This window comes from Cariama cristata, unplaced genomic scaffold (assembly GCF_000690535.1).
Source record: "Cariama cristata isolate BGI_N322 unplaced genomic scaffold, ASM69053v1 scaffold73, whole genome shotgun sequence".
NCBI classification, from domain to species: domain Eukaryota; kingdom Metazoa; phylum Chordata; class Aves; order Cariamiformes; family Cariamidae; genus Cariama; species Cariama cristata.
In genome coordinates this window covers 1-23,504 of record NW_009607537.1, presented here as the reverse complement: position 1 = coordinate 23,504, position 23,504 = coordinate 1, and the positions used below count along the sequence as shown (strand labels likewise).

General features: G+C 39.2%; 1 protein-coding gene across 1 annotated transcript in view; it reads left to right on the top strand.

Annotated features, from left to right (window-relative positions):
• Nucleotides 1–23,424, top strand: part of LOC104156618 (ras-related protein Rab-10-like) — a gene marked incomplete at its 3' end in the record, with an annotated part of 31,699 nt that extends 8,275 nt beyond the window's left edge. Inside the window, exons 4-8 of the mRNA XM_009696743.1 lie at nt 2,813–2,902; nt 8,565–8,666; nt 17,629–17,674; nt 19,832–19,958; nt 23,319–23,424. Of these exons, the coding sequence (XP_009695045.1) occupies nt 2,813–2,902; nt 8,565–8,666; nt 17,629–17,674; nt 19,832–19,958; nt 23,319–23,424 (471 nt within the window). The remainder of the gene's footprint in view (nt 1–2,812; nt 2,903–8,564; nt 8,667–17,628; nt 17,675–19,831; nt 19,959–23,318) is intronic.
• Between the last annotated feature and the right edge of the window lie 80 nt (nt 23,425–23,504).

Sequence of the window (23,504 nt, the reverse complement as noted above, 5' to 3'; positions counted from 1 at the left end):
AAGCGGAGCAGGACGGTGATGGATGGCTGCTGTCAGAGCAGGCTGCTAAAGCGCACTGTGGTGGTGTGGTGTGAGTCCAGTGTTCCTAGTCCGGTCGGTGGCACCTCTGCCTTGGAGGCTCTGGCTCTGCTCCCTCCTGTGGCCACCAGTCACAGCAGCTTGGCTCCCACTGCCGCTGCCAGGTCCAGCTGCCGGGGAAGCCAGCGGGGGAAAAAACCCTTTTGCCAAAACATGATGAACCCAAGCTCTGCCAAATGCTTGAAAAAAACTTGGTGAGTCTCAATAAATCTCTTGGCACCAATTTTTTGAGAGAAATATAATGCTGGTATTTCTTTCTTGGTTGTTTAAAACAAAATAGGCTCGTTTTTCTCCAAGTTCAGATTATTTTAAATTTCAAAGTTCACATTTTACTGAAATGTTAAAACCAGAAGAAAAACTGAAACCAGAAGAAAAACTGAAACCAGAAATTTAGATGTGTTTTTGAGATACCAAAGCAAAACTTTTTTTTTTTTACTTCTCAAAAAAAAATCTTTTTGCCTTGATGAAATTGATGAAATTTTTGATAGTATTTTTCCATGACATGGGGAAAAAAATGTTTCCTGACTCTATTCGCTTAGTCAGTGCTGACTTTCATAATAGCTTCTTAACAACTGGGAAATAACCATCCTCTTTTTAGCTATAGATTTTGCATTTGGAAAGCTTATTCCTGAGCTATAAATAAAAGAGGCTGAAAATACACAGTGAGCTTTTGGAAGCACTGAAGAGCCATATTTTTGGCCAATTCAAATCAGTGTACCTCTGCAGTTTTTAAGCCAGCTGAGCACGTGGTCAAACGTCTGCCTAGTTCTTGACTTCAGTTTTCAGAATTTAAAATAGACGTCATTTTGGTGTATAGTCTTTGGTTTTCTAAAAGCAAGAAACTGCAAGATACCATCTTTAAAAAAGAAGTACTTTCAGTACTTTGGTAGAGGATCCAGTCACAGTGAAAATACGTTATTACATTATATTGATGTAGAAGTAATAGTTGCTGAAATAAATACTTAGTGATTGGTAAAAGTGCTAAATACTTACTGAAAGGCCTGGTACCTTTAACCTGCTTTAAATTTTGTTATTTGAAGCTGTATAGAAAGAACATTCCTACTGCAAAAAGTTACAGGATGAATTTCATGGTTTTGTACATACAGTATGCAGGTATTTCCCTTTGACCTTTTACTTCAGAGTGAAGTCAAATGTCACTTATAAAACTTCAGCTACACACAGTCTTCTTCCAAATAAAAAGTTGATTATGCGATGAGATTAAATTGTCTATTTATCCTATTTTAGGGACTGATGTATGTGATTTTATGTAGGAGAGCCATTGACCTTAATGAGTAAAGCTCCAGTGCATTCTGAAACAGCCAGCATTTTGCTCTATTAATCCAGGTTAGATTGATTCATTATTTTAGGCCTGTACTTCGTACTCTTATGTTGAGCTTACTTCATTTTAATACTACATTATCTTGAGCATCAGCTGTGAGTATGAAATGAGATTAGCTGACTTGAAAATGAGAGTGGATTAAAAAAAATGAAATAGCATTCCTTAATAATAAATTGCGTCTCCTGCTGTACTCTTCAAATGAGGCAACTTCATTCTGAAGGTGCAAATAGACAGAAAGTAATGATTCTCTCATCCTTTAATGAATAGACGTTTTTCTTTGTATTTCTCTGAAGGGAGGGACAGGTGTCCATGTGCGTGTGTGTGAGCTCTGGGGAAGAGGATTGTGCCTGCTTTTGTCTTATAGCAAAGTTATAAAAATTAAGACTTTGACGGAGATCAGAGATTTCATCAACGTCCTTGTAGAGAGATCTGCAGCCTGAGACCAGGCTTTTTGAGTCATCGGAGAAGCTGTGTGAGCGTGTACTTTCACAATATAGGCCATGGGATCAGACCACATTAGCTTTAATTGTCTCTACATTGAGACCCTCAGCTTCCTCCATTTAAGCACCAAAAGTGGTTTTAAATATTACAGTTTTCACAAAAAATGTCATTTTTCAAATTCCACAGGCTGTTGCAGAACTGTTCCCTTTCCTTGTCGTTATTCCAGTCATGTATAGTTACAATGGCTTATCTTAAAATAACACTGATGTAAAGCACCTGGTGCATTTCACGGTCATCGTGTACGTAACTGGATTAGTGGAACGAAGGATGGAGGCAAGGTCAAAAAGCAAGATTTTTCTTCCTTTTGAAATCAATGAGGTTTTTAAATCTTACTTCATTAAAAATCTATTGCCTTCTTCCGATTGTCTTAGAATAATCAAACTTTTATGTTGAGTTTGAACACTTTGAATGTAGTTTTACTGTCCATGTGCAGAAGTGAAACACAGAGAGGTGCTCTTTCAGGTGCAGCAAATTCCGTCCTTTTTACTTGTGAGGGCCGGATGCAAACCTGACTCATATGCTAATTCCTGAACCCATTACTTTAGGAAGGGCAGTGTCTGTGAATTCAAGGCATTTCCAGTCACTTTAAAGCCTCAGGATGGAGCATTCATCAGAAGATGGTGCCCATGCACCATATACTTTATACCTTATGAAAGAACGTGGAAATTCTGCCCTGCACTTGTAAGTGGCTTTTTTCTGCTCTTTGCAATCTTGCTGTTTTCCTCCAAATCCCAGTAACTGATGGAAAATACTTCCACATACGAAAAGGTCAGGACAGAATTTAGCCTTTACTTTCAAGGAAGTTGTTCAAGGTTAGTGTGAGCTGAAGGTGAAGAGCTTTTGTTGTTTGCTTTTTTTCTTACTTTACACTTATTAATGCTGGTTCTCTTTTAGAAAGCAGGTGATGAAGTGGACGTAATACTGTTGGGCAACAAGTGTGATAAGGAGTCAGAACGTGTAGTTCCAAAACAGAAAGGAGAAAAGGTATCATGGATCACTGGTACTTTCTTTGGCTTCTCCTGAGTATCTCAGTAGGTGACGCTGAGCTGTTACACTGAAAATTATAAAAAGCTCCTGAATTCCAAAAATTCTATTAGGAATTGCTTCAGAAGAACAGTTGTGGAGTTCTGGAGTGGTTGGATTTTTTTAACATAAGACAGGAATGCATTAAGTAACTCCTAGCTGATCTCTTTAGAATACTGATTTTTATTTTAAAGGTTAAAATGCACTTGAAAGGTTTTAAGCGTTACAATAGAAATCTTATACTTTGAATTAAAACTAAAAATATTTTTGAGTCTGCATTTTCAGAGTACTGTTTTAATGTGAAATTCTAAAATACAATGCATAATACATTCTGCATAATTTTTCTGGCACCTGATGCACCCATCAATGATTTTTTTGCTACAGCCTGACTATCAAGAACTATTCTGGCAACCTGTGCACTGTGATCTGCATTGTCTATGAATAGCCCTAAATAATACTGGACAGATCCATTAGGGAGCATCCAGCTCCCCTACTTCCAACTGTGTACGTCTCATACAGCTGAGACCACGGTATAGTTTATACCTGCTGACCATGTGTGGGGGAAGAACTGGTGATAAGTGGGGAGTGCTGTTGTAAAGGTAATGGCAAATCACTCTCACTGAGAGCCAACGAGGAAATCCAGGAGCCATACTATGGCGGAAGAAATTGTGATAATGACTTAAATGTTGCAGGAGAGCATGTCCTATATACCAGTAAATTTTGCAGCTGCAAACTGTATGCATCTGTTGTCTGGTACTTGGAATGAGCCCTTCTGTTATACTTTCAGGCTTGATGAATGAGACAGGATGTCTTGGGTTTAAAGAAAAGAACACTGATAATTTCTTGCCAATTATATAATCCCAGGTTAGGGAACTTTAAAAAATAGCATCACCTTTTCAACATCATTACAAATAGAAACTTTTGAAAGCTCATTGTTCGTATGCAAGACACTTTCAGTGTTAATGTACTGTATCTGTGTACGAGGAATAAGTTTGCTGAAAAATACAGGTATACTCTCACTCAAAGAATGCACTGTCAGAAATCTAGAGTCACTGGATGCATGTGCACAAGAGGGCAGTAGTAGAGTTTTGCATATGGTATTAACTGTGACATTTTCTGACTTCTGTGTACTTAACCATGCAATCAAAATTTCTCTCAATGTAGTATTTTTTTCAGAAACAAATCATTACCTCCTCACCAATGAGTCTGCTTTCTAGATTTCTCCTGTGTTTTGAGGCAAGGCAGCTCTTCAGTTACACTATTTCTTCTTTTAATGTGATTTACAAACACTAAAGAATCTGACTGAACCAGTTATAGAAAGATTCCAGTAGCAGAGAGAGTGCTAGTAGTTGTCCTCTGATTCCAAAGAAGAAAATGTCCTTATTAAGAGGGGAAAATAGTTTGATACTAACTCTGCCACATAATAATTCATACTTACATATTTCATATTATCCTGTGAGTATGAGCTGTAAGTATTGTTCTGTTCAGAGTCTTGCAGAGAAGATCCCTAGATTCCCTGGGAATCTTATCATCTATGTTGGCATTTCTGTAACAATCTATCATAACTGAGTGGCCATCGTATGCCGCTTCATAGACTAATGCTGAGAATTATTTTTTTTCTTTTGTAATTTGATGACTCAGAAATTGATATATTTTATTTTAACATTATGAAGTATTTTCTTCTATTAATAGCTTTTTAGTCACTTTGATAAAACTTTGAACTCAACCTTCTTGGGCTCCTCCATGTCCTGTCTACCTTCCCATTATCTTTTTCTCTGAAAAATAAATAAAAATGTTGAAGGTTGTATGACTTGGTAGAATGTGCCCATTTTTCTCCTGTCAGATCTTTCTAACAGAAAGAGCCAGGTAAAATATTCTTCCTTTTTTGCTTTTGCTGTCTTCATGTGCCTAACATCAAAGCTGATTTTACAGGTACAATGCAAATGAAAAGAACTATTCTGCACAGTTCTAGGAATATTTCAGACTCATCTCTGTGATTCAGTGCTAAGAAATCATAGCAGGACTTTGCTAGGAAGTAGTATATTTTGAGTTAAAAGAAATGAAGAATTGGAATTAAATTTCACCTTGGAAGAGTGATTGGCATTACTTATTTTGTTATTGTAAGTAAGAGAGGAGCTTATTTCACTCAAGATCTCCAGACTGCTCTCAAGGATAATATAAAAAACCATTTCCCAGTAGCATAATTCCCATAGGTTTGTAAATGTATTTAGGTGTTTTATTTATGGATCTATTCTAGATGCGCCCAACAGCAAAAAAAGTAATTCTTTGAATGCGCCATTCCGGTTTCTTTATGAGAGGGAGTAGCCAAAGCTGTGTTCATACTTCCAGCTGCTTTAACACTGAACTGTTGTTTTATTTTTCCATCTAGCTACATTTTTAGTACTTACCAGTATGCAAGGTGAATTGGAATAATACATACATTACTCTTCTTTGACCAATATCATGCACATGTAGAGAAAATGAGAATGCATTGATAGGTGTAGTAAGCAATGTAGTAACATGATACAGGGAAGGCTGAAGTACTAAAGGTTTTTTTGATTTGACTTGATTCTATTTTATTTTATTTTTATTTTGCACTGGTCTTCACAGATGGAGCTTGCTCCCAGACCTCTGCTTGTACTGGTGTGGTTTGGGAAGGAACAGGTCAGCCAGCAGCGGGAAAGCAGATTAGAAACTGCTTATGCAAGTTGGATGCATCCATAGACACGATGAAGTTCACCCAATTGTGCTGAAAAGCTGGTCAATGTGATTGGGGTCACTGTGAGTCAACTCTGAAAAATCATGGTGATTGGGAGAGATCCCTGTTGACTAGAAGGATGCCAGCATGACACCTGTCTTTAAAAAAGGCAAGGAAAAGAGTTCAGGGAACTATAGTCAGTCAGCCTTGCTTCAGTCAGTGGAAGGATCGTGGAGCATGTTGTCATCAAATCCAGGGACATACAGGACACAAAGATAATCTGCAATAGTCAACAGAGGGCAAGTTGTGCTTCACCATCCTGGTTGCCTTCTATGATGCCAGGAAATGACTGTGTGGACAAGGGAGTAGCAGTGGTTGTGTTATATCTTGAATTTACTAAGGCTTTTATCACCTTCTCCCATGGCATCCTCACTTGGAAGCTAGGAAATGTGGGCTGGACAATTAGGTGGACTGAAAATTGGGTGGACTACCAGAAGCAAAGGGTAGCGAGCAAAGGCCATGGGTCTGGTTGGTAGCTAGTAATGAGCGGAGTACATCAGGGGATGTGGTGGGGCTTATGTTGTTGGACATCTTCATCAGTGATCTGGCTGATGATACGAGGAGATTTGCATGTGACATGAGGTTAAGGGGTGTGACTGGCACACCAAATGGGAGAACACCAATTCTGTGGGACCTTGATAAACTTGAGAACTGGGCCAACAGAAACATCATGAAATTCAGTAAGAAGTGCAAAGATGGGATGGAATAATCCCAGGCATGAGTCAGTGCCCTGCTGCAGAAGACTGGGCAAGTTACAATGGATACCAGCTTGAATATAAGCCAACAGTGTTCCCTCATTGCTTAAAAGCATGCTGGGCTACATTAGAAGGATAATGGATGGTAGATCTGGGGCGATTATTACCCCCCTAGGGTAAACAGAGAATATTGTGTCCAGCTTTGGCTTTCCGATTTCAGGAAGGGTGTTGAGAAACTGCAGAGGGTCCAGCAGACAGCTGCAAAGATGACTGGGGTCTAGTACCAGTAATCCGTGAAGAGAATTGAGGGAGCTGGATAAAGAGGAGGCTGCGGGGCAGTTACTGGTCTATAGCAATGGAAGTGTATTTAGAGGAATGACAGAAATAGACTCTTCTCAGTAGAGACAGACAATAAAGCAAGAGGTAGCAGACACAAGTCCTGGCTTGGGAGGTTCAGGTTGGAGATAAGGAGAACCAGTTGTGCTGGAAGGGTGATGTAGCCCTGGAAGAGGGTCCCATAAAGGTTATAGAATCTCCATTGTTGGCGGATTTCAAGACTCAGAGAGGCAAAACCATGGCTGACCCCATATCATATGGGCAGTACTCCCATTTCAAGTGGGGTTATCTTTCCAAATGATTTCTATGATTCTATGGTTAAAACGGTTTGTGTTGATCAGAGTTTGTACATAGGTAGCCTCTAGCAATCTGTTACATGACACAAGAAAGAAAAAAGGTATATGTAATAGTAGATTCTGTGTACCTTATAAGCTGCAAACCAGTCTTCTCCACTTTAGTAGCCCAGTATTTTTTATTGCCTGGATTTTTTGTTTATGAACCATTATGCATCATTGTTTTGCATTGACACTTGCCAATAGTCAGATGATTTTAACTTCCCATAAGAAGTTGCTGCAGTACCAAAATCAGTTCACTGCAGTCAGCTGGAGTTTCAGAAACCCTTATGAAGCAGTCTGTCTTAGGAAATAGTCCAGATCTCATCTTTATTTTCAAAATTATATTTTCTTATAGCAGTTTGGAAAAGAAACCATTTTGATTACTTTTTTCCCTACTTTTAATAAAACCCTTATTCTATTTTGACTAAAACTTTAAAGTCCAATTCTTGCACCTTCATGCTTGATTTTGGAATTTTTGTAAAGCATTGATTTGTTACTTGTAGAGCTCATTGAAAGCAAACATAACTGCCAACATTAGATTTTTTTATAGTAATGGAGAGCCTTACAAATTAATTGTTAAGCAGTCTGTAATTATAGGATTTTTCTATACATTATAAGCAGTAGAGTATTTTCTTTGCCTAGGATCATCTTCTCCAGATGTGTACCAAGAAGGGATCCATTGCAAATGGAATAAATAGACTCTCTCACTATGTTTTTCTGGCAGATATTATTCCCACCTTGGCCCTCTCCCTTGGAGGCAACGATGCAACTGGTTTTCGTTTTCTCCATGTATTAAACTGTATAAATTAGGGCAAGTTTAGGACCTTAAAAAGCTGTGATTTTTGTTTGTTTTTTTTTTCCCCCGCATGCCAACATATCTCTAAGCTATCTGCAAGGGAAATACACTGGAAATGAGAGAACAGGAGTAAATTAAATAAAATAACCAATGTAAAGTCTATGCTACCCTTTTCTTATAAGTATTTTCTCTCTTCTCCTGTTGCCATAATACATTTTCGCATACATATCTGTTCTTTGCTTGCCTATTATCTCTGTGCTCCTCTCTCTCTGGTAAAAAGGAGCATCTCTTTTTTATATTTCATTACAGCTCTTTTTCTACAGTTCTTGTCACATTTTTATCTATACTTTTCTGCAGGCACTCCATTAGTTTCCTCTAAATAATTGCCTAGGAGACAGTTCATTTTCCAAATAAAACATTGAGAACAGACCCACGGAGTTTATTCTCCTTATTTACAAGTAAAGATAGGTTAAAAAAAGCTGTTCTGCAAATGCAAAAATTTAAGAAAAATGCTTGAAGAGTTACCTGAAATTTATAAACTGACGATGAATATAAAGTACTGAGCTGAGCTGACATTTACTTAATCAATGTTTATATAGCCTGTCGGAAGCTGTCAGAACACCTCCGTATCTCTTGCTATTAGTATTAGGAAGTGGTTTTTTCCTGAAGACTATTCATCCCATTGCCTACATTTGTTTTTCAGCTTGCTTGGGAACATGGAATACCCTTTTTTGAAACCAGTGCTAAAGATAATGTGAACATTGAGGATGCATTCTCAGTCTTGACTAAGGAAATACTGGAAAAGGTAAGCTCCTTTTCTGAGTAGAAAGAAAATGGGAGATTTTTCATGACAGATTGGGTAAACAAGGCTGTAAATACAGAAGAGGTTTAGCAAAGCACAGACAGTGCTGTTTTTGCTTTATGGAGTTAATATTTTGGGGGGTCCTGGAGCTGTAGACATACAGAGGAGGAACGTGCGGGAGAAGAATTACGGGAGAACAACAGAATAGGGAAGCAGGTAAACTACACTTTAGAGAGAAGGTGAAAATTCAGGAAAACTGCATTTGTGGCTTTCCTTCCCACGCTTTTCATCAGGGTAGAGGGTAACAGCTCTAGAATAGTCCTACTTCTGTGCCAGGAAGATTCATTTTTCCTGTAGGTTTCTGTAGAATATGCACACTGTGCTCATTCCAACAGCTGCATGCTGACAGAATGAGTGGACCTTTTATGTTCAGCAATCAAATGTTGTATCCAAAGTTCATAGCTGTTTGTTTGGGTGATTTACACTAGTGCTTTAAGTTATTAGGACCTAAAGATTTGTGTTAATTAATGGTAGAATTGTATCGTAGCTGTCAGAGTCAGCATCTAACTACCTCGAGTGTGTTGGCTTAAAGGTCCTTACTCCTCAGACTTGCAATACTTTTGTAGGACTGAATTATTGTTAATTAGCTCTGAAAATGTTTTCCCTTGCCATTTATTTTTAGACAGTAGAATATTATTTTAGACATTAATGGATGTTCTTCATGCAATGCATTATCATTGCCATTCATCACCAATATTAGTTATACAAAACTAACCTTCCATTCCGAATACTCTTGAAATTATAATAAAGATAAATGAGCAAAATTACTGACAAAGTCACAAGTTGCAGTGTTTTGATTAAGAAGCCTTAGAGGAGGGTCAGGATAATAGCTCAGGGCTGGACTGCTTCTAAATCAAGGTCCTGTCGTATTACGCAATAACGCAAGCTGTAGTTGGTTATTTTGGGGGAGGGAAAAAAAAAAGAAAAAAAGCTTTTGATTGAGAATATATTTCTTATTATGAAGCATGAAAATGACAAAACAATAGCTATGATCATAACTGTTGCAAAGACAAATATGTGTGAAGTGAGCATTTCTGCACAGTGTGTTTGGGTAAGATCTGAGAGAATTTTCTAGAGCGTGCAGAAATTATGTTTGGATATTTCTCATATTAAGGTTGCCTGCACTTACTTTACTATAAGTGGAACTTTAGTATTCCTACTCATCTTCATGAAAATTCATGGGTTTTGTAGTGTGGACATGCAAACAAATTGAGACCATGTTGAAAACGTTACATTGCTGCATGGCTTTAATTAGAACTGCTTGAGAATTCAGTTGTACGCTGTGCGTGCATGTATGTGTGTTTGGAAAATATGTCCATGAGCGTTTGTCTGTAGTAACGTTCCAGCTTATCTGGAAATGTTTGCAATCCCTGATGGGGCATCACATACCATTACTTTGGTGTATAATTTGCGGTTTTTAGTGAAATGCATTTGTTGATTTAAACAAGGACTCCTTTAGCCCAATTGGTTTTGCCACTGGCCTGATAAGAAAGAGTTCACAGTGAAAAAAATAAATCTACCATACAGTTTCAGCAGGGTTTTCAGGTTCGACAAAATAATTTGCTTGTTCACAAAACTGTGAAATCTGAATGTAGTGCTTGAATTTTAACTTTCTCTAACTGATGAAATTTTGGAGAAGGGAAAATGCAATAGGAAGTGTGACTAGTGGCTGTAAAAAATGACATGATAGATGCCAGTCTGAGATCACTTCAGTCATACATCCATTCCGTAGTGGTAAAATATGTAGTTGCTGATTGTAAAAAGGAGATAACAGCTTTGCACAGTGTTTTGGCCCAAGACACCGATGTCTGAGGCAGGAGGATATTGGACCTCCCTTACTTCTGCAATAGGACCACCTGTCCCAGACTGATGAGATGCTCCACTGAAAGCATGCAATTGCTTTACCCATCCCACAGAGGAAACTCGTTTTAAGGAACTCCCTAGAAAAGTCTATTATAGCCATGCTTTTGGGAAGGATGTGGAGGTCATTCAGAAGGTAAGATAGATAGGTAGGGCAGGCTGGCAGGCAATAGACCATTTTCAGATGCATTGCAGTAGGCTGTATTAATCTGAGGAAATCTAGGATTTTTCACATACAGTCTTGTTCACCATCTACTATGAGCATTTCTTTATTAACTAAATCTACAGAGAACACCCCTCTAGATGGGGAAGATCAATGTCCAGAGTTATAGAGCTTATACAGAAGTAATGAGCTTCTTGATTCTCTTGACATTTAGAACAAGTTGTGGTTCAGTGGAAGCTTGGGACAAAAAACACATTAAAATGTGTCAGACATTTAAAAAAAAAAAAAAAAAGACAAGTTTGTATTGTCATCATTTTGTGTTGTATTTTCCTCTCTCTTCTTTTGTGGTTTTACTTGTAGTGGGCCTAAGGGAGAGAGGAAACTTCCGTATCCCAGTGATTCACGTAACTGAAGCACTGCTTGACCTATCAGATATTTATCATCTCAGCCATTCTATGCTGGGTCTCAGTCCTGCAGCTCTAATTGGCATGGGTAGTCGCATTAAAACAATCAGAAGTTATTTGGCAGCTTGCATCGGTAACAGCTAAGGAATCATGCCATATTTTTGAGAACTCATAATTTTCAGACCAATCAGTTAATAATAACTGATTTGATTGTATTCAAAAGCCTGCAGTGGAAACGAATGTTAATGACACAGCTTATTCCAGAGGTTTACTTAGACATGTTGACAAATAACAACAGTATTTTTTTTGTTCACAATTCTTACGAGTCTCAGATATGCCTCAACCTGTTCATTAATAGATGGCAGCTGTTCCTTTAGAATGCTTCTGGTTGCCAGTGAACTATTTCTACTTGTGAGTCAGTCCTCAAAAACCAACCAAAACCAAAAAAATACCACCCAGGATGCAGTTAGTATTTGCACTTTTGTGTTGTTTGGTTTCATGGCTGATGGGCAGTACTCTTCTTAACTAGCTTTTTAAAAAAAATATGACAAGCCTTTGTATTTCTGTCCTTGTGGGCATGGTGGTTGGTATTTTTCTAAACTAGGAGCAGGAGGGAAACTGTCTTGGCAAAAAAAAAAAAAATTTTGCCCTTTTCTGAAGACTGCTGTGAAGCTAACCAAAACTTAGATTCTGCCTGCCTCGCAAGAGTGATTAACTACTAAGATTATTTTCACATAATGTTAAATAAACACAGATCTCTGCTGAGCAGAGAACACTCAAAATCCATTTAAGACCTTGCCCTGTGCTGTTGAGAGTAACATTTAATGTGTAACAGCTGGATGTCATTTGAGATGAACATTTCAGAAGTAGCAGGCCTCAATTCTGTCCTTCCTTTGTCTCTTCACCTTCCCTTCCTATGGCAGCAAGATTTTTGAGATTATGCTGTGTGTCCCATTCCTTTGCTTCTAAAGTATCTTTGGAACTTGCTAGCTGATTTTAAACAAATTTGACAGGTCAAACTAAAAAATAATTAAGTTCCCAAGGAGTTCCTTGAAAATAAGGTGCTGGGTGGAGGAGAGGCAGGGTAGTCTGCAGAAGGGAAGTCTCCAACATTAGTTCCTACAGTATTAGACAGCGATGACTACAGAGAGAGACTGAAAAATGCTTCAGCTAGTCACTCCAGATGGAGCTTGCATCTTGGATATCAAATTTAATTCACTGCAAGACCCAAATCCATAGGAAATTGGATTTCATTATTGTCAAGGTTCATGGAATTGTTAGTTTGTCCAAAAGATCCCTGTGTCTCCAGCAGTGCACATTCAGTGTTTATTATCCTCTGTCATGCATGGAGCCCCAGGCTTTATTTGCCCTTTATTTATCTTGTACTGACCACAGAATATTAATTTCTTTGTGAGGTTTTTCATAATGCTGTATTTTAGATCTCTTTTAGATTTTTATCTTCATAACCTTCTTAGTAACATTAGGTAGTGTATTCAGCGTTGCGCACGTGGGAACCAAGGTACAGAGATTAAAGCAAAGAGGATAAATGGTACAAACTCACTTAGTGCTGGTGCAATGTAGGCCATAATTTTACTACACTATCTTGTTTAATTAAAAAAAAAAAAGTCTGTTCTGGTCATTGAATGAGCCAGATATTCTTCTGGAAACAGTAGCGTACAATTAGGTCGTGTAAATCAAAACTAAGTCACAACATTTGAGTATAGCGGATGAGATTCATCTTAGCGTGCAGCCTTAGCCAGCTAAAATGTACATGACTGGTCTGGTGTGGTTGTTTGGAATCATCTCTATTCAATGGAAAGAGACGCATCTTTTTAGGATAAAACTGTGTTCTGGAGGTGCCTTTCTCTCTCCATTGATTATAAAGGACTCCATATCTCAGCCTATATGGTTTCATATGATTAAACTTAAATAAATTAAACTCCAGGAGACCAAAGGAATCTTACCCACTTGACTTACTTCTGGCATTTGCTGCTTCTGCAAGATCTTGACTTTGACGCTGGATTGCTCTCTTCAATAGGGTTTTTGAGGTGCAACTATATTAATCCTTACATAGGTAATCTGTAGGGTTGAGGAACCTTAGAGTAACAGCACAGCTGTCTTCTCAAGTTTGTGAAATAACTAATTACAGTACAACAGCGTTACAGTCTATGTGGTATTAACAGAAGAGGGAGATAGAGACCCACACTTTGCCAGTGGGTTAGATGTTTTAGACACTGTGGAATGGGAGGCTTTGGGAGAAAGGACTTCATCCCCATTTCTTGAGGAAGGTGTTGTTAGATCTGCTGTGCCTCACCCCATATCCTCTCCTGCTCCTCTTCCTGGTCCCCCAGTGATCGTTTTCCCTGCTAGTATGTCCTAGCTCTTGCTTGATACTGCTTCTGCCCTGTCCTGCCCATTCCTGTTGCGAGAGGCCTGTCTTGCATTTTGAACAAGTAATTTGAATTACAGAATACAAGGAAAACAGATGTCAAGAAGATGGCAGGACTGATCTTAGTAACAGCTCTGCGTACTGGCAATTCAGGCACAGAAGTCACATGAATTTGGTTGCACAAAGTTCTCTGCCGTGCTTTGCCAGTCTTTGTCAACTCTCTCTGTTAAATATAAACAAACGATTGGAGTGATTAAGTATGATCATTGTTTCATTAGAGAAAAGAAAAATCCATGGAATTTGAAGAAGTTATAAATAATAGTAACTTCAGTTGCAGTCTCTTCTGCTTGTTTCTCTAAAGCTGTTTGCTTTCCAGCAAGCGTGCCAGGTCTGACTTTGACTGGGGACATTGAAATGGATAGAGTAAAATCCTGTCATTCTTCCAAACCCGTAGTGAACCCCAGATCCATAATAACTGAAACAGGATCAAAATACCAAGGACTGGTGCTAGAGTAGGTGAATCCAACTTCGTATGGCACTGCTAATCTGAGCATTTTTTCAGCAAGGGATGGGCAGCTGTCGTAATGAAGATTTATAAATGTACTCCATTAGAAGCCTTTCAAAGAGTTTCTCTTATTTTTTCATTATATTTCCCTTTGTATACCAGCTTAGCTTTCTTTCCTTGATTTAAAAGACAAAAAAAGCCAAAAACGTTTGGGATCTCAGCCATCTCATCACAATTCCTTTGTCTAGAAGTTAGGTATCTATTGCGTGCTGGTGATAAAAACTCTGCTTAGAACTGGGAAGGAGAGACAGCCGGGGAGCAGAGACAGCAAGAAGCTTAAAACTGGCTTGAACTGATGCCTGCCTGTTAGGTGAGACAGGTCTGCTGTGGTATTTAACAGGAAAAACTAGTATTTGATAACAGGAAGTTTCAACATCTCACTAAAATCACTGCAGGGTAGAGTGGCATCTGTGTCTGTGGCGGTATTTTCAAAACCCCTTTTTGCCCAAGATGCTGAAGTGGAAACTCAAGTTTCTTGGTACCATTTTGGTGGTTCTCCCCTTTTTACGCTTTTTTGCTGTTTGTTGGCTGGCTTGTCGGGGAGTGAGCTACAACAGGTTGAGCTGAAATGTGAGCTGGAAGTGTTAGTGTTCGTGGAGCCCTGAAGAAGGAATGCTGCCCGCCTTGTTCTCACGGGTGGGAGAGATTTACATACCTCCCTGCTGTAATTTTGGGAGAGGAGGGTGCTCCACCTCTTCCAAGGCTCAGCTGAAGTTCAGCACTATCTGGGATTGCCCGATCCTTGCTTCAGCGCTTTAGGCGGGACTCGTAGTACCTCTTCAGGTTATGAATGTGCACTTTTAAAATGTGTGTATAGCCCGTTTGCTTGAATGAATCCCAAGCCCTTATTTGCTTGATGAAGATCCTGTATGGAATAGTCTTATCAAACTGAAGTGATTCTTAAAGTCCTCAACTTTTAAATGGCTTTTGAAACAAACTATTACCGCTTCTTTATTTGTAGAGGCGATTCTTGTCTTTCTGTCCTGGGTAATCTGTTGATGAACTACTATCAGATAATGATTTTAGAGATTATATGAACCATTTAATTGTCAAATATGTTTCACCATTCTTAATCACTTATAGTACTGAGGATCCTTACTAAGGATACGTGAACAGCTTACTCGCCACCCAGAAGTACTATTAAGTAGTAAAATATTTGTGAATAAGCATCTTCGGTGTTTAAGGAACATGCAGGTTTCTCCCTTTTAACTGAAAGTGTGAAGTTAGATATAACCCGCAACGCTTTCAGATTACCTGTTTCCTCTAAAGCTAAGTAAGTGAAACCTGAATTCTGAAATTGTTCAAACAGGAATTTTTCTAGAACTCTTTTACTACTTAAACTGAATTTTTTTCTTCTAAAGAAAAAGCATGGGTGAAACAAAACCTACTTAATGTCCATAATCATCAATGCTCAGTGCTATTTCTTGTCTCAGTAGAGTGAATTTAAATTTCTTACTGTACCATTATCTTCCAAAGCTTCCCCCCTACCCAAATCTTACCTCTAAACCAGAGTGATGTCTTGTTCCTTCAGAAGACAAGGTTATGGTTGTGTACTTTTGATTCTGCCTTGCTCTCTCTTTTAAAAAGCTCTTCATACGTTACATTTACTGTCTATGCTTGAAGACTATCCAGTACGGTCTCCACCTAGCACAAATCATAATGGCTAATGCCTGCACTCAAGCACCTTGTACAACTGTGTAAAGAATTAAAACAAAAGTTATGAAGCTACATGTTGGAATCTGTGCGAATTCTCAAGGGTAATAAAAAGGTTATGACTGTTGGTACTTGTCGCTCCAACAAAAAAACAAGTGCACATGCTGTATTTCTTCGTATGTGATTTATATGTGACTAATGACAAATAACTCCTAAAATCAGTAAGTACAGTATTCCAGTGCCCTAGAGTCAGAACAGTAAGTGTTAATAATTTTATTGATGACAGCTTTGGCATCTGTCCCGAGGTTTAAGACACTGCGATACCTTTCCTGCCCTCCTCTGTCCCTCACTCCCCATCCCTCCCAGGGTTTGCTTGTCGCCCCCAGCAGCCCCCACTGCAGAGGCTGCCCTGGGTCCCAGCCCCTCTCTTTGTGGGGATGGCCCTGGAACAGGGCAGCCAGCACACTGGAAGAGTTAAAACTATGGCTACAGAAGGGAACAAGGAAACAAATTCCATGCGTCTTCTCCAGAATTTTAGGTAGTGTAAATTTTCTCAGCCAAAGAGGCATAGATCTTATTGTAACCTGGGGAAATGTTTTATTTTCTACTCATTTTGATTCAGCTGAGTAAATTTAGGTGAACCTTTCTGGATGTAGTCAATGTTCAACTACCCTGTGACATTGTACATGTAAGTTCTCAATTCTGAATCACGATTAGCATTGTACTACGTGATGCCTTTTTCCCCCTCTTCTTTTTTTTTCCTGTGCTTCAAATTTCATAAATTCCAGCTTAGATAGCTGTCCTTTCTGGAAGCTTCTCATTATTGTCAGAAATGGTTGTTTATGGCTGTTAGGTTTGGGTTGAGAGAGGAATGTGGTGAATCCAGTGGTTGCACTTTCTTCTCTGTGTATCATTACACACTTGGTAAACCTGCCAAGAAGCAGGCAGGAGAATGGCAAGTAGGAAAGTTAGGACTGTTTTTTTTTTTCCTAGGCGTGTGATAATATTCTCTACGTCTGTGTGCCTGAGTTTAGGGTTCAGTGTTCATAGTTTTAGAGTACAAGATTGCAACATGTGCTCGTACTGTATTGCACAACTGGGTTTGATTGTTTCTCTGGTCAGCACTAATTATCTAGTTGAGTTCATTGCTGAAAGGAAGAGTCCTGGTTTTGCTGATTTTTTGTTTGTTTTTTTTAATCTGCTTTTGCAATCAGTACATAAATGTTCTACAAGGGTGGAGTGCTATTTTGATACTTCATCTTGATAAAGACTGAGTTGTTTCCATTCGGGGGTATTCCTGGTTATTAAATAGAGGCAAGAAAACAGAGAATTTTAGTGAATTTCACAAAACAAGTTAACATCCTTTATAATAATTAATAGCCTGTGCCTTTTTCTAATGGCTACTGATGTTCTGTATTTCCCTGTTCCTTTCAACTGGATTTTTGCACCCTATGCTCAATACTTAAAAGATTAGTGTACTTAACTGCAAATTAGTGAAACAGTCAATTAGAAATTAGTCAACAGAAGAACCTGTACATATAGAACAATTCATGTGAGTAAAAATTGACAGTATCAGTTCATACGGTTTGCAGTGTCTCCTCAAAAGACACTTTCTGTCATCTGTCACCTTCAGAGTTAGAGATGTTTGAAATAGCTAAAGAATGTAAATATACCAAGCTGGGACTTGCATGGGCATCAGTCTCAGTCTAATTTATTAGAAAACTGCAATCTTTTAATTAAATATTCAAAGGCAAAATGTATCTAGTGATCCCACCACATCTTTTACGTATTGAAATATGTGAAAATTCAAGCTTTTCAACTGTTGTGTTCCAGTTATCTTAATTAAGTGTTTGCTTTTGTTTGTTTTACAGAAATCCTGTGTATTATATGACTTTGATGTTGTGGCTCTAAATGAAAGTAAGAAGAGAACCTGCTGTGCATTCTGAATATTGTTTCTTATTCCATTTTCTCTTCAGAAAGGATTAACTATTGCAAAGGAACATACAGGATTTTAAAAGTGAGCCTGTAATCCCAAAACACAGTATTTAGGCATCCTTTGTATTACACAGACTTTGTTGCCAAATGTTTTGATATGTTTATATTATATTTTCATATTTTTAATGTGAAGTTAAAACAATTATCTGACTTTGGAATTATTAGATGCATCACAGGATTACTGCATTTGCATACAAGTGTTTGCAGAAATGAAATCTAAGTGTACTAATTTTCTCTCATTAAAAAAAAAAAAAATTACCTTGACTTCTATGTGTTATTTATACCAGATGTCAATGTTCATTACATTAGAAATCATCACACAGTCAACCTTCTGATACATGAAATCACTTATGCTGTCCCCCAGACAAGATCTCTTTAAGTAGCTGATATTTACTGCAGTCCCCTAAGATAATTTTCTGGGAATTTTTGGCTTTGTTTCTTTTATATCCATTTCAGACACATATGTGTTACTTGAATACCCTTGAATAGGAAGGCTGCAAAGGTGAGGGCTGAGAGAAAAGAATAAGCTGTATACAAGATCAGTGTGTTGCTGAACCTTCCTCAGAAGGCAGAAAACATGGAACAACAGAATGCATCCAGTAATAATTATCTTGCTAATATAAACTTTTGTTGTTCTATAAAATAATCCGCGCAGGTGTTAACAGCATACCTGCATTTTCAAATGTTCCTTTTGTCCTAAATGATCACAATATTAAAAGGGTATGCAGGGCTTGTTTGATATCATCAGATATATATGCTGTTTTCTTAAAGTACAAATACATCAGGTATCTGATTCTGCTCATTTAGATCTGTTTTATACTGGTATGTAATATCTTTAATTTCAGCAGAGGATATCAGATTTTATTTAAATTTAAATGAGGGCAGAATCAGGATGCCAGTTTCTTTTTCTTTAATCAAAAGCAAAGAGAACACAAATCAAACCTGCAAGACATGCACAAAGCAAACACAAGTTGGGAAATCTGAAGAATTGTGGTGATTATATTGTCTTAATTTTTTTTTGGCCTGGGAAATGTGGTTCTTGATTATTAAATTTAATTGTTTTATCACCATTTGTGCATGAATAATAGTACTGTGCCAAATTGTGTTGTAAGCTAGCCCATCACATCCAGAATAACTCCACTGGCTTATTGTTCTGGAATACGCCTGCTTCTTTTTTGAGGGCTGTTTGCAGATTGTTATAATATCAAATTATTATTAAATTTGGTATTGAGACAGTGAGCTCAACTGGCAAATGCTTTCTGAAGCACATGGGACCTAATGTGCCTGAGCACACTGCCAGGTTACTGTGCCACTGGGCCATTTTGTCTGCTTGTGGAAGGGGTGCGAAAGGATGGGGAGGGCTACGTATTCACAGTTGCTCCCAACTACTCCTCCTGGCCAGTCACTTAAGGTAGCGTTTAGAGCAAAATCCAAAAACAAGGAACAAAGGATAATCCCTGCCTTAGTTACAACCATAGCAGAGGAAGAAAATAGTGCTGGAAGGGATTTTGAGAGGCTCTCCAAATCCTCATCTCAGCCTCAGATCAGCTGTCCCTGCTGTACTGCAGGAAGATGTTGGGAGACCTGCCGTGATGGAGCTCCCACGCTCTGCGAGCGGTGCGCAGTCCCTACTTAACTGGCTTGGCAAGTGGGAAGGTTCCTAATACCGCACCTAACTGGTACACATGGAAAGCAGACTCTGCCTTTCCTCTTGAGGTAGGTGAACACCTCTGCCTGCTCTCTCTCTTCTTTTTAGGCCAGAGAACTCCCGTCCCTTCTACCTTCCCTTGTAGTTTGGGTCTTCGGAATCCTTTGCCATTTTTGTTTCTCTCCTCTCGATAATTTTGAGTTGGTTCTCAGCTATCCTGAAGTGTAGACCTGAAAACTGAGCAGACTCTTCCAGTTTAAATAGTAACGGCTGTTCTCTCTCTTATTTACGATACTCCTATTTATGCATTCCAGCATCAGCATAATGCAAGATAGCCTAGCACCGCTCGTGATCTGTAATCTCTTTGCCGAAGAACTGCTTTTTGATCCTGGTACGTACTTGTGCAGTTGATCATTCCTTTGTATGTGTAGAACCTTCTGTTTCTCCTTACTCGGTGGCATTTCAGTTTCTCCAGTCTGCCAGGATCCTCCTGAGTCGTGATGCTGTGCTCCAGCGTAGTTGGGAGCCTTTTCCTGTAGATATGGTCTCCAGACGTGAGTAAGTGGATTCTGTTCAGTCATCAAAGATGTTGATGGAGATGCAAATATTTAGGTTCCCAGGCAATGTTTGCAGGGTGCCTCACCCCTGCGAGCTGATGCAGTGTGCTTCACCTAACACTCCAGGTAGCGTGAGTGCTCTCCTCTTCGTATCTTTTGCTCTCCTGTAGCAAAACTACTGCCTTTTTCTAAGCATATACATCGTGGACTACGTTCACAGGAGCGTGCCACTGGGGAAAAACCACCACTCCCACTAGAAAGGGCCAAAAAACCCTCCCACCAAACTGGAACACTCTGTGTTTGGAGGCATTTGCTCAACTAGAAAATAGGATGTAAGTTGAGAGCATGATCTTCATTTAGTTCTCTCCAAAGCTGGCTGGATGATAGTCTTGCACAAATTCCCACAGATGGAATTTTTAGAATAAATAACGGTTAAATAAGGGATTTGACTGGAAAAAGGAAGACAACTCTTACAGTGAAACAGAAGATAAAAGGTGTATATTCACACCAGACCCTCAGACCTGTTTAGAATACCTTGCATGAGCAAAGATTGCTTGGATTTTGCAAGTAAGACAGGAATAGCGTTCTCTTTCAAAACATGAGATGCACAGACATCAGCTATGTAAAGCCCATTGTCCTTTTTCCCCCTTGTCTCAGGGAGAGGGGTAGGTACTTGGGATCTGATTACAAAAAGATCGCTGCATCTCCTGTTGTTTCCCATTGGACTTGTAATTATTTATTATGAAAATCAGGCCTTTGATATAAAGGGAAATCACATGTAGGAAGAAGGAATGCAAATTCATGGGGGTTTTAAAGAAATACTGACTATGATGGCTTCATGTGAAACTTTACTGTGTAAGGCTTAGAGGTTTTTTTGGTGTATGCATATTACAGCGTAAAGCATGTTACTAGATTTATACTAAAATCAGTTTGTTGCGAACAGCTCCATTTCAAATGTTAGCATAGCTATGAACTGATGATGGTCTGAAATGCTTTAAAAATAATTTTATTGGCAATGAAATAAATACATACTGGTGATTTTACAGCCTGCTGCATAAATGTGTTGTGAAATCAACATGAACGTCAATTTAAAATGCATTTAAGAATAATTTCAGGAGTTATTCTGTGTCTCCCTGCCACTGAGTAGGGTTTTATGGTGACAATTTGCTGCTGAAAGGTAAAGACTGTCTCTGAACGCCGCCTGCAAGGCACACACACCAAAACGAAGACGTTGTGTAAGTGAGGCCGGGTCCTGAGGTGGATCGGCTCACAGGGATTCTTCTGCAGGTCTGATGGCTGCCTTAGCATTTGGTACCCGTAGGAGACTCTGCAAGAGATCGCACTAAGGGACTAAGGCATTGCTAGACATCAGAGAAATTGTATCTCAAGTGTTAATTATACCTAAGGTGCAGTTAGAACAAGAAATGGTCTGGCATTTGTATGTGCTGGTGATTTGAATACTGTAATATACTGAATAATATGTAGTATTAGAATGCCTTTCAAGGAGGTTGAGCTATAGTACAGTTAGGACACCTAACAAAGTCAGTCTAAGAGCTCCAGCAAGACATTTAAATACTAGTAAGCTTTATGATGTCTCTTTGTCTGGAGAGAACTGAATGGAACTGAGACAGTATCTAGAAGTTGCATTTTTAAAAAAATGCAGGTTGAGCTATAGTACAGTTAGGACACCTAACAAAGTCAGTCTAAGAGCTCCAGCAAGACATTTAAATACTAGTAAGCTTTATGATGTCTCTTTGGAGAGAACTGAATGGAACTGAGATAGTATCTAGAAGTTGCATTTTTTAAAAAATGCATCCTGTTCCAGTAGGATGGGTAGGAAGTGGGTTGGGTTTCCACTGGCTGGAGAGAACAGAAACATGGTTATATGAAGACAGACTTAAAGGCTGTAGGACATCTAAAACCATCTGAAGAATGAAGCAATCTTCACAGAAAAATGAGCAGTAACCATTTCTGTGTGAACGATGCATTGCTTCCCAGAGAGCAGAAGTGCACGATGTCCGAGAGAAGCATACGCGGCAGGACGGTATCTATCCTGGAATTAATGGTACCCAAGATAATGTTTAAAAACAATTCTTGACAGACTAGTGCTTCAAGTCCCGGTGAATCCCAGCCTGACCTGATCTGCTTTGCCTTACACACTGCACCCAATAACCTCGTCAAACCTGAACAAGTTAAAACCATGCTTTTGCTTTCCGTATTTCAACAATAATGCTCTTAGCTATTATAGTACTTTGCACTTCAGTAGCTTAATTCACTTAAGTTGTTCAAAGCATTTGGTGAACTTTGTAAAAGGGAAGCTACTTTGAAAAAAAAAATCCACTATTATATTTTTAAAGCTAACTATTCCTGTAGGTGGGATCTAACAGCAGCATGACTGAGCGTAGAGAACGAAGGTTTTTCATAGTGCTGGGAAATCCCAGCGCCAAAGTGCGTAGCCAAAGCCTGGACCCACATCAGGATGAGATTCAAACCAACCCAGATCCATTTAAAGCAAGATAACTTGGGTTTTCTGTAATCCTCTGTGCCGACTGGCTTCCACCATCTTTGTTTCATCTTGGAAAGTGTGGATGTAAGTCCCAGTCTCTGTTTGCAGCAGAGCAGAACAAGAGCGTGTCTGTCTGGGCCCTCCTCACGCTGGCACCAGCGGTGACAAAGGGACGGAGCGGTGGCTGGCCCTTCGGCAGGCACGTGAGGATGGGCGAGCGGCCGGGGAGCTCTTCCTACCGCAGCTCTTCCCCGAGCTCCGCCGTCCCCAGCAGTCTCAAAGAGCGATACCACGGAAGATGGAGCCTGGAGAGAGATGTTAGCTGTGGGTGTTTTCAGTCCCTTTACAAATCACTGAAAGGCACTTTTATGTTTCTAGTCGACAGTACAGCCTTAAACGTAGCCAAGTTTACTGCAATAAAATAGTTTTGACACACAAGTGAACACCACAAAGTTAAGCACGGTGCAATGCAACCGCCCTGGAGTTAGTTTTTCTGGTTTAATTTCCCAGTTTCTGCAGTCTACCAGTCTGGAGATAAAAATACATAAAAATGTTAACATAAAATACCTTACGAAGATCATATAAGACTTCACCACATAAGCCAGTTTGAAAAAAGAACTAGTAGGTGATTTTAAATTTTCCCGTGGTCTGAAGACCCTCGAATACACAACATATGTAATGCTCCCATGTGCAGTAACGACAGAAGTAAGTCCATGATTTTCCTCTAACTTCTGTGCACTACTATTCATACTTTAAATACCCATCCATGGTTCACAGGTGAAAACTAAAATAACAGATACATAATCAAAGTTGCCATCTCATTGGATTTTTTTTAATGTGGTATGAATTTCACAGGCAAAGTTCCTACGCTAAATTAAACAGTATGAAGAGGCAGTGCAAGCCGCTGGCTCCCAATTGCTCTGATAAGCGAAGTGAGCCATTTTACCTACCAAGGGCGAAGGTAAATCGCGCCTGCAGGCGGATCTCCGTCCCCTTCGCAGGGAAGCGGCACATGGAAACCCACGGCCTCCCTCCCCAACC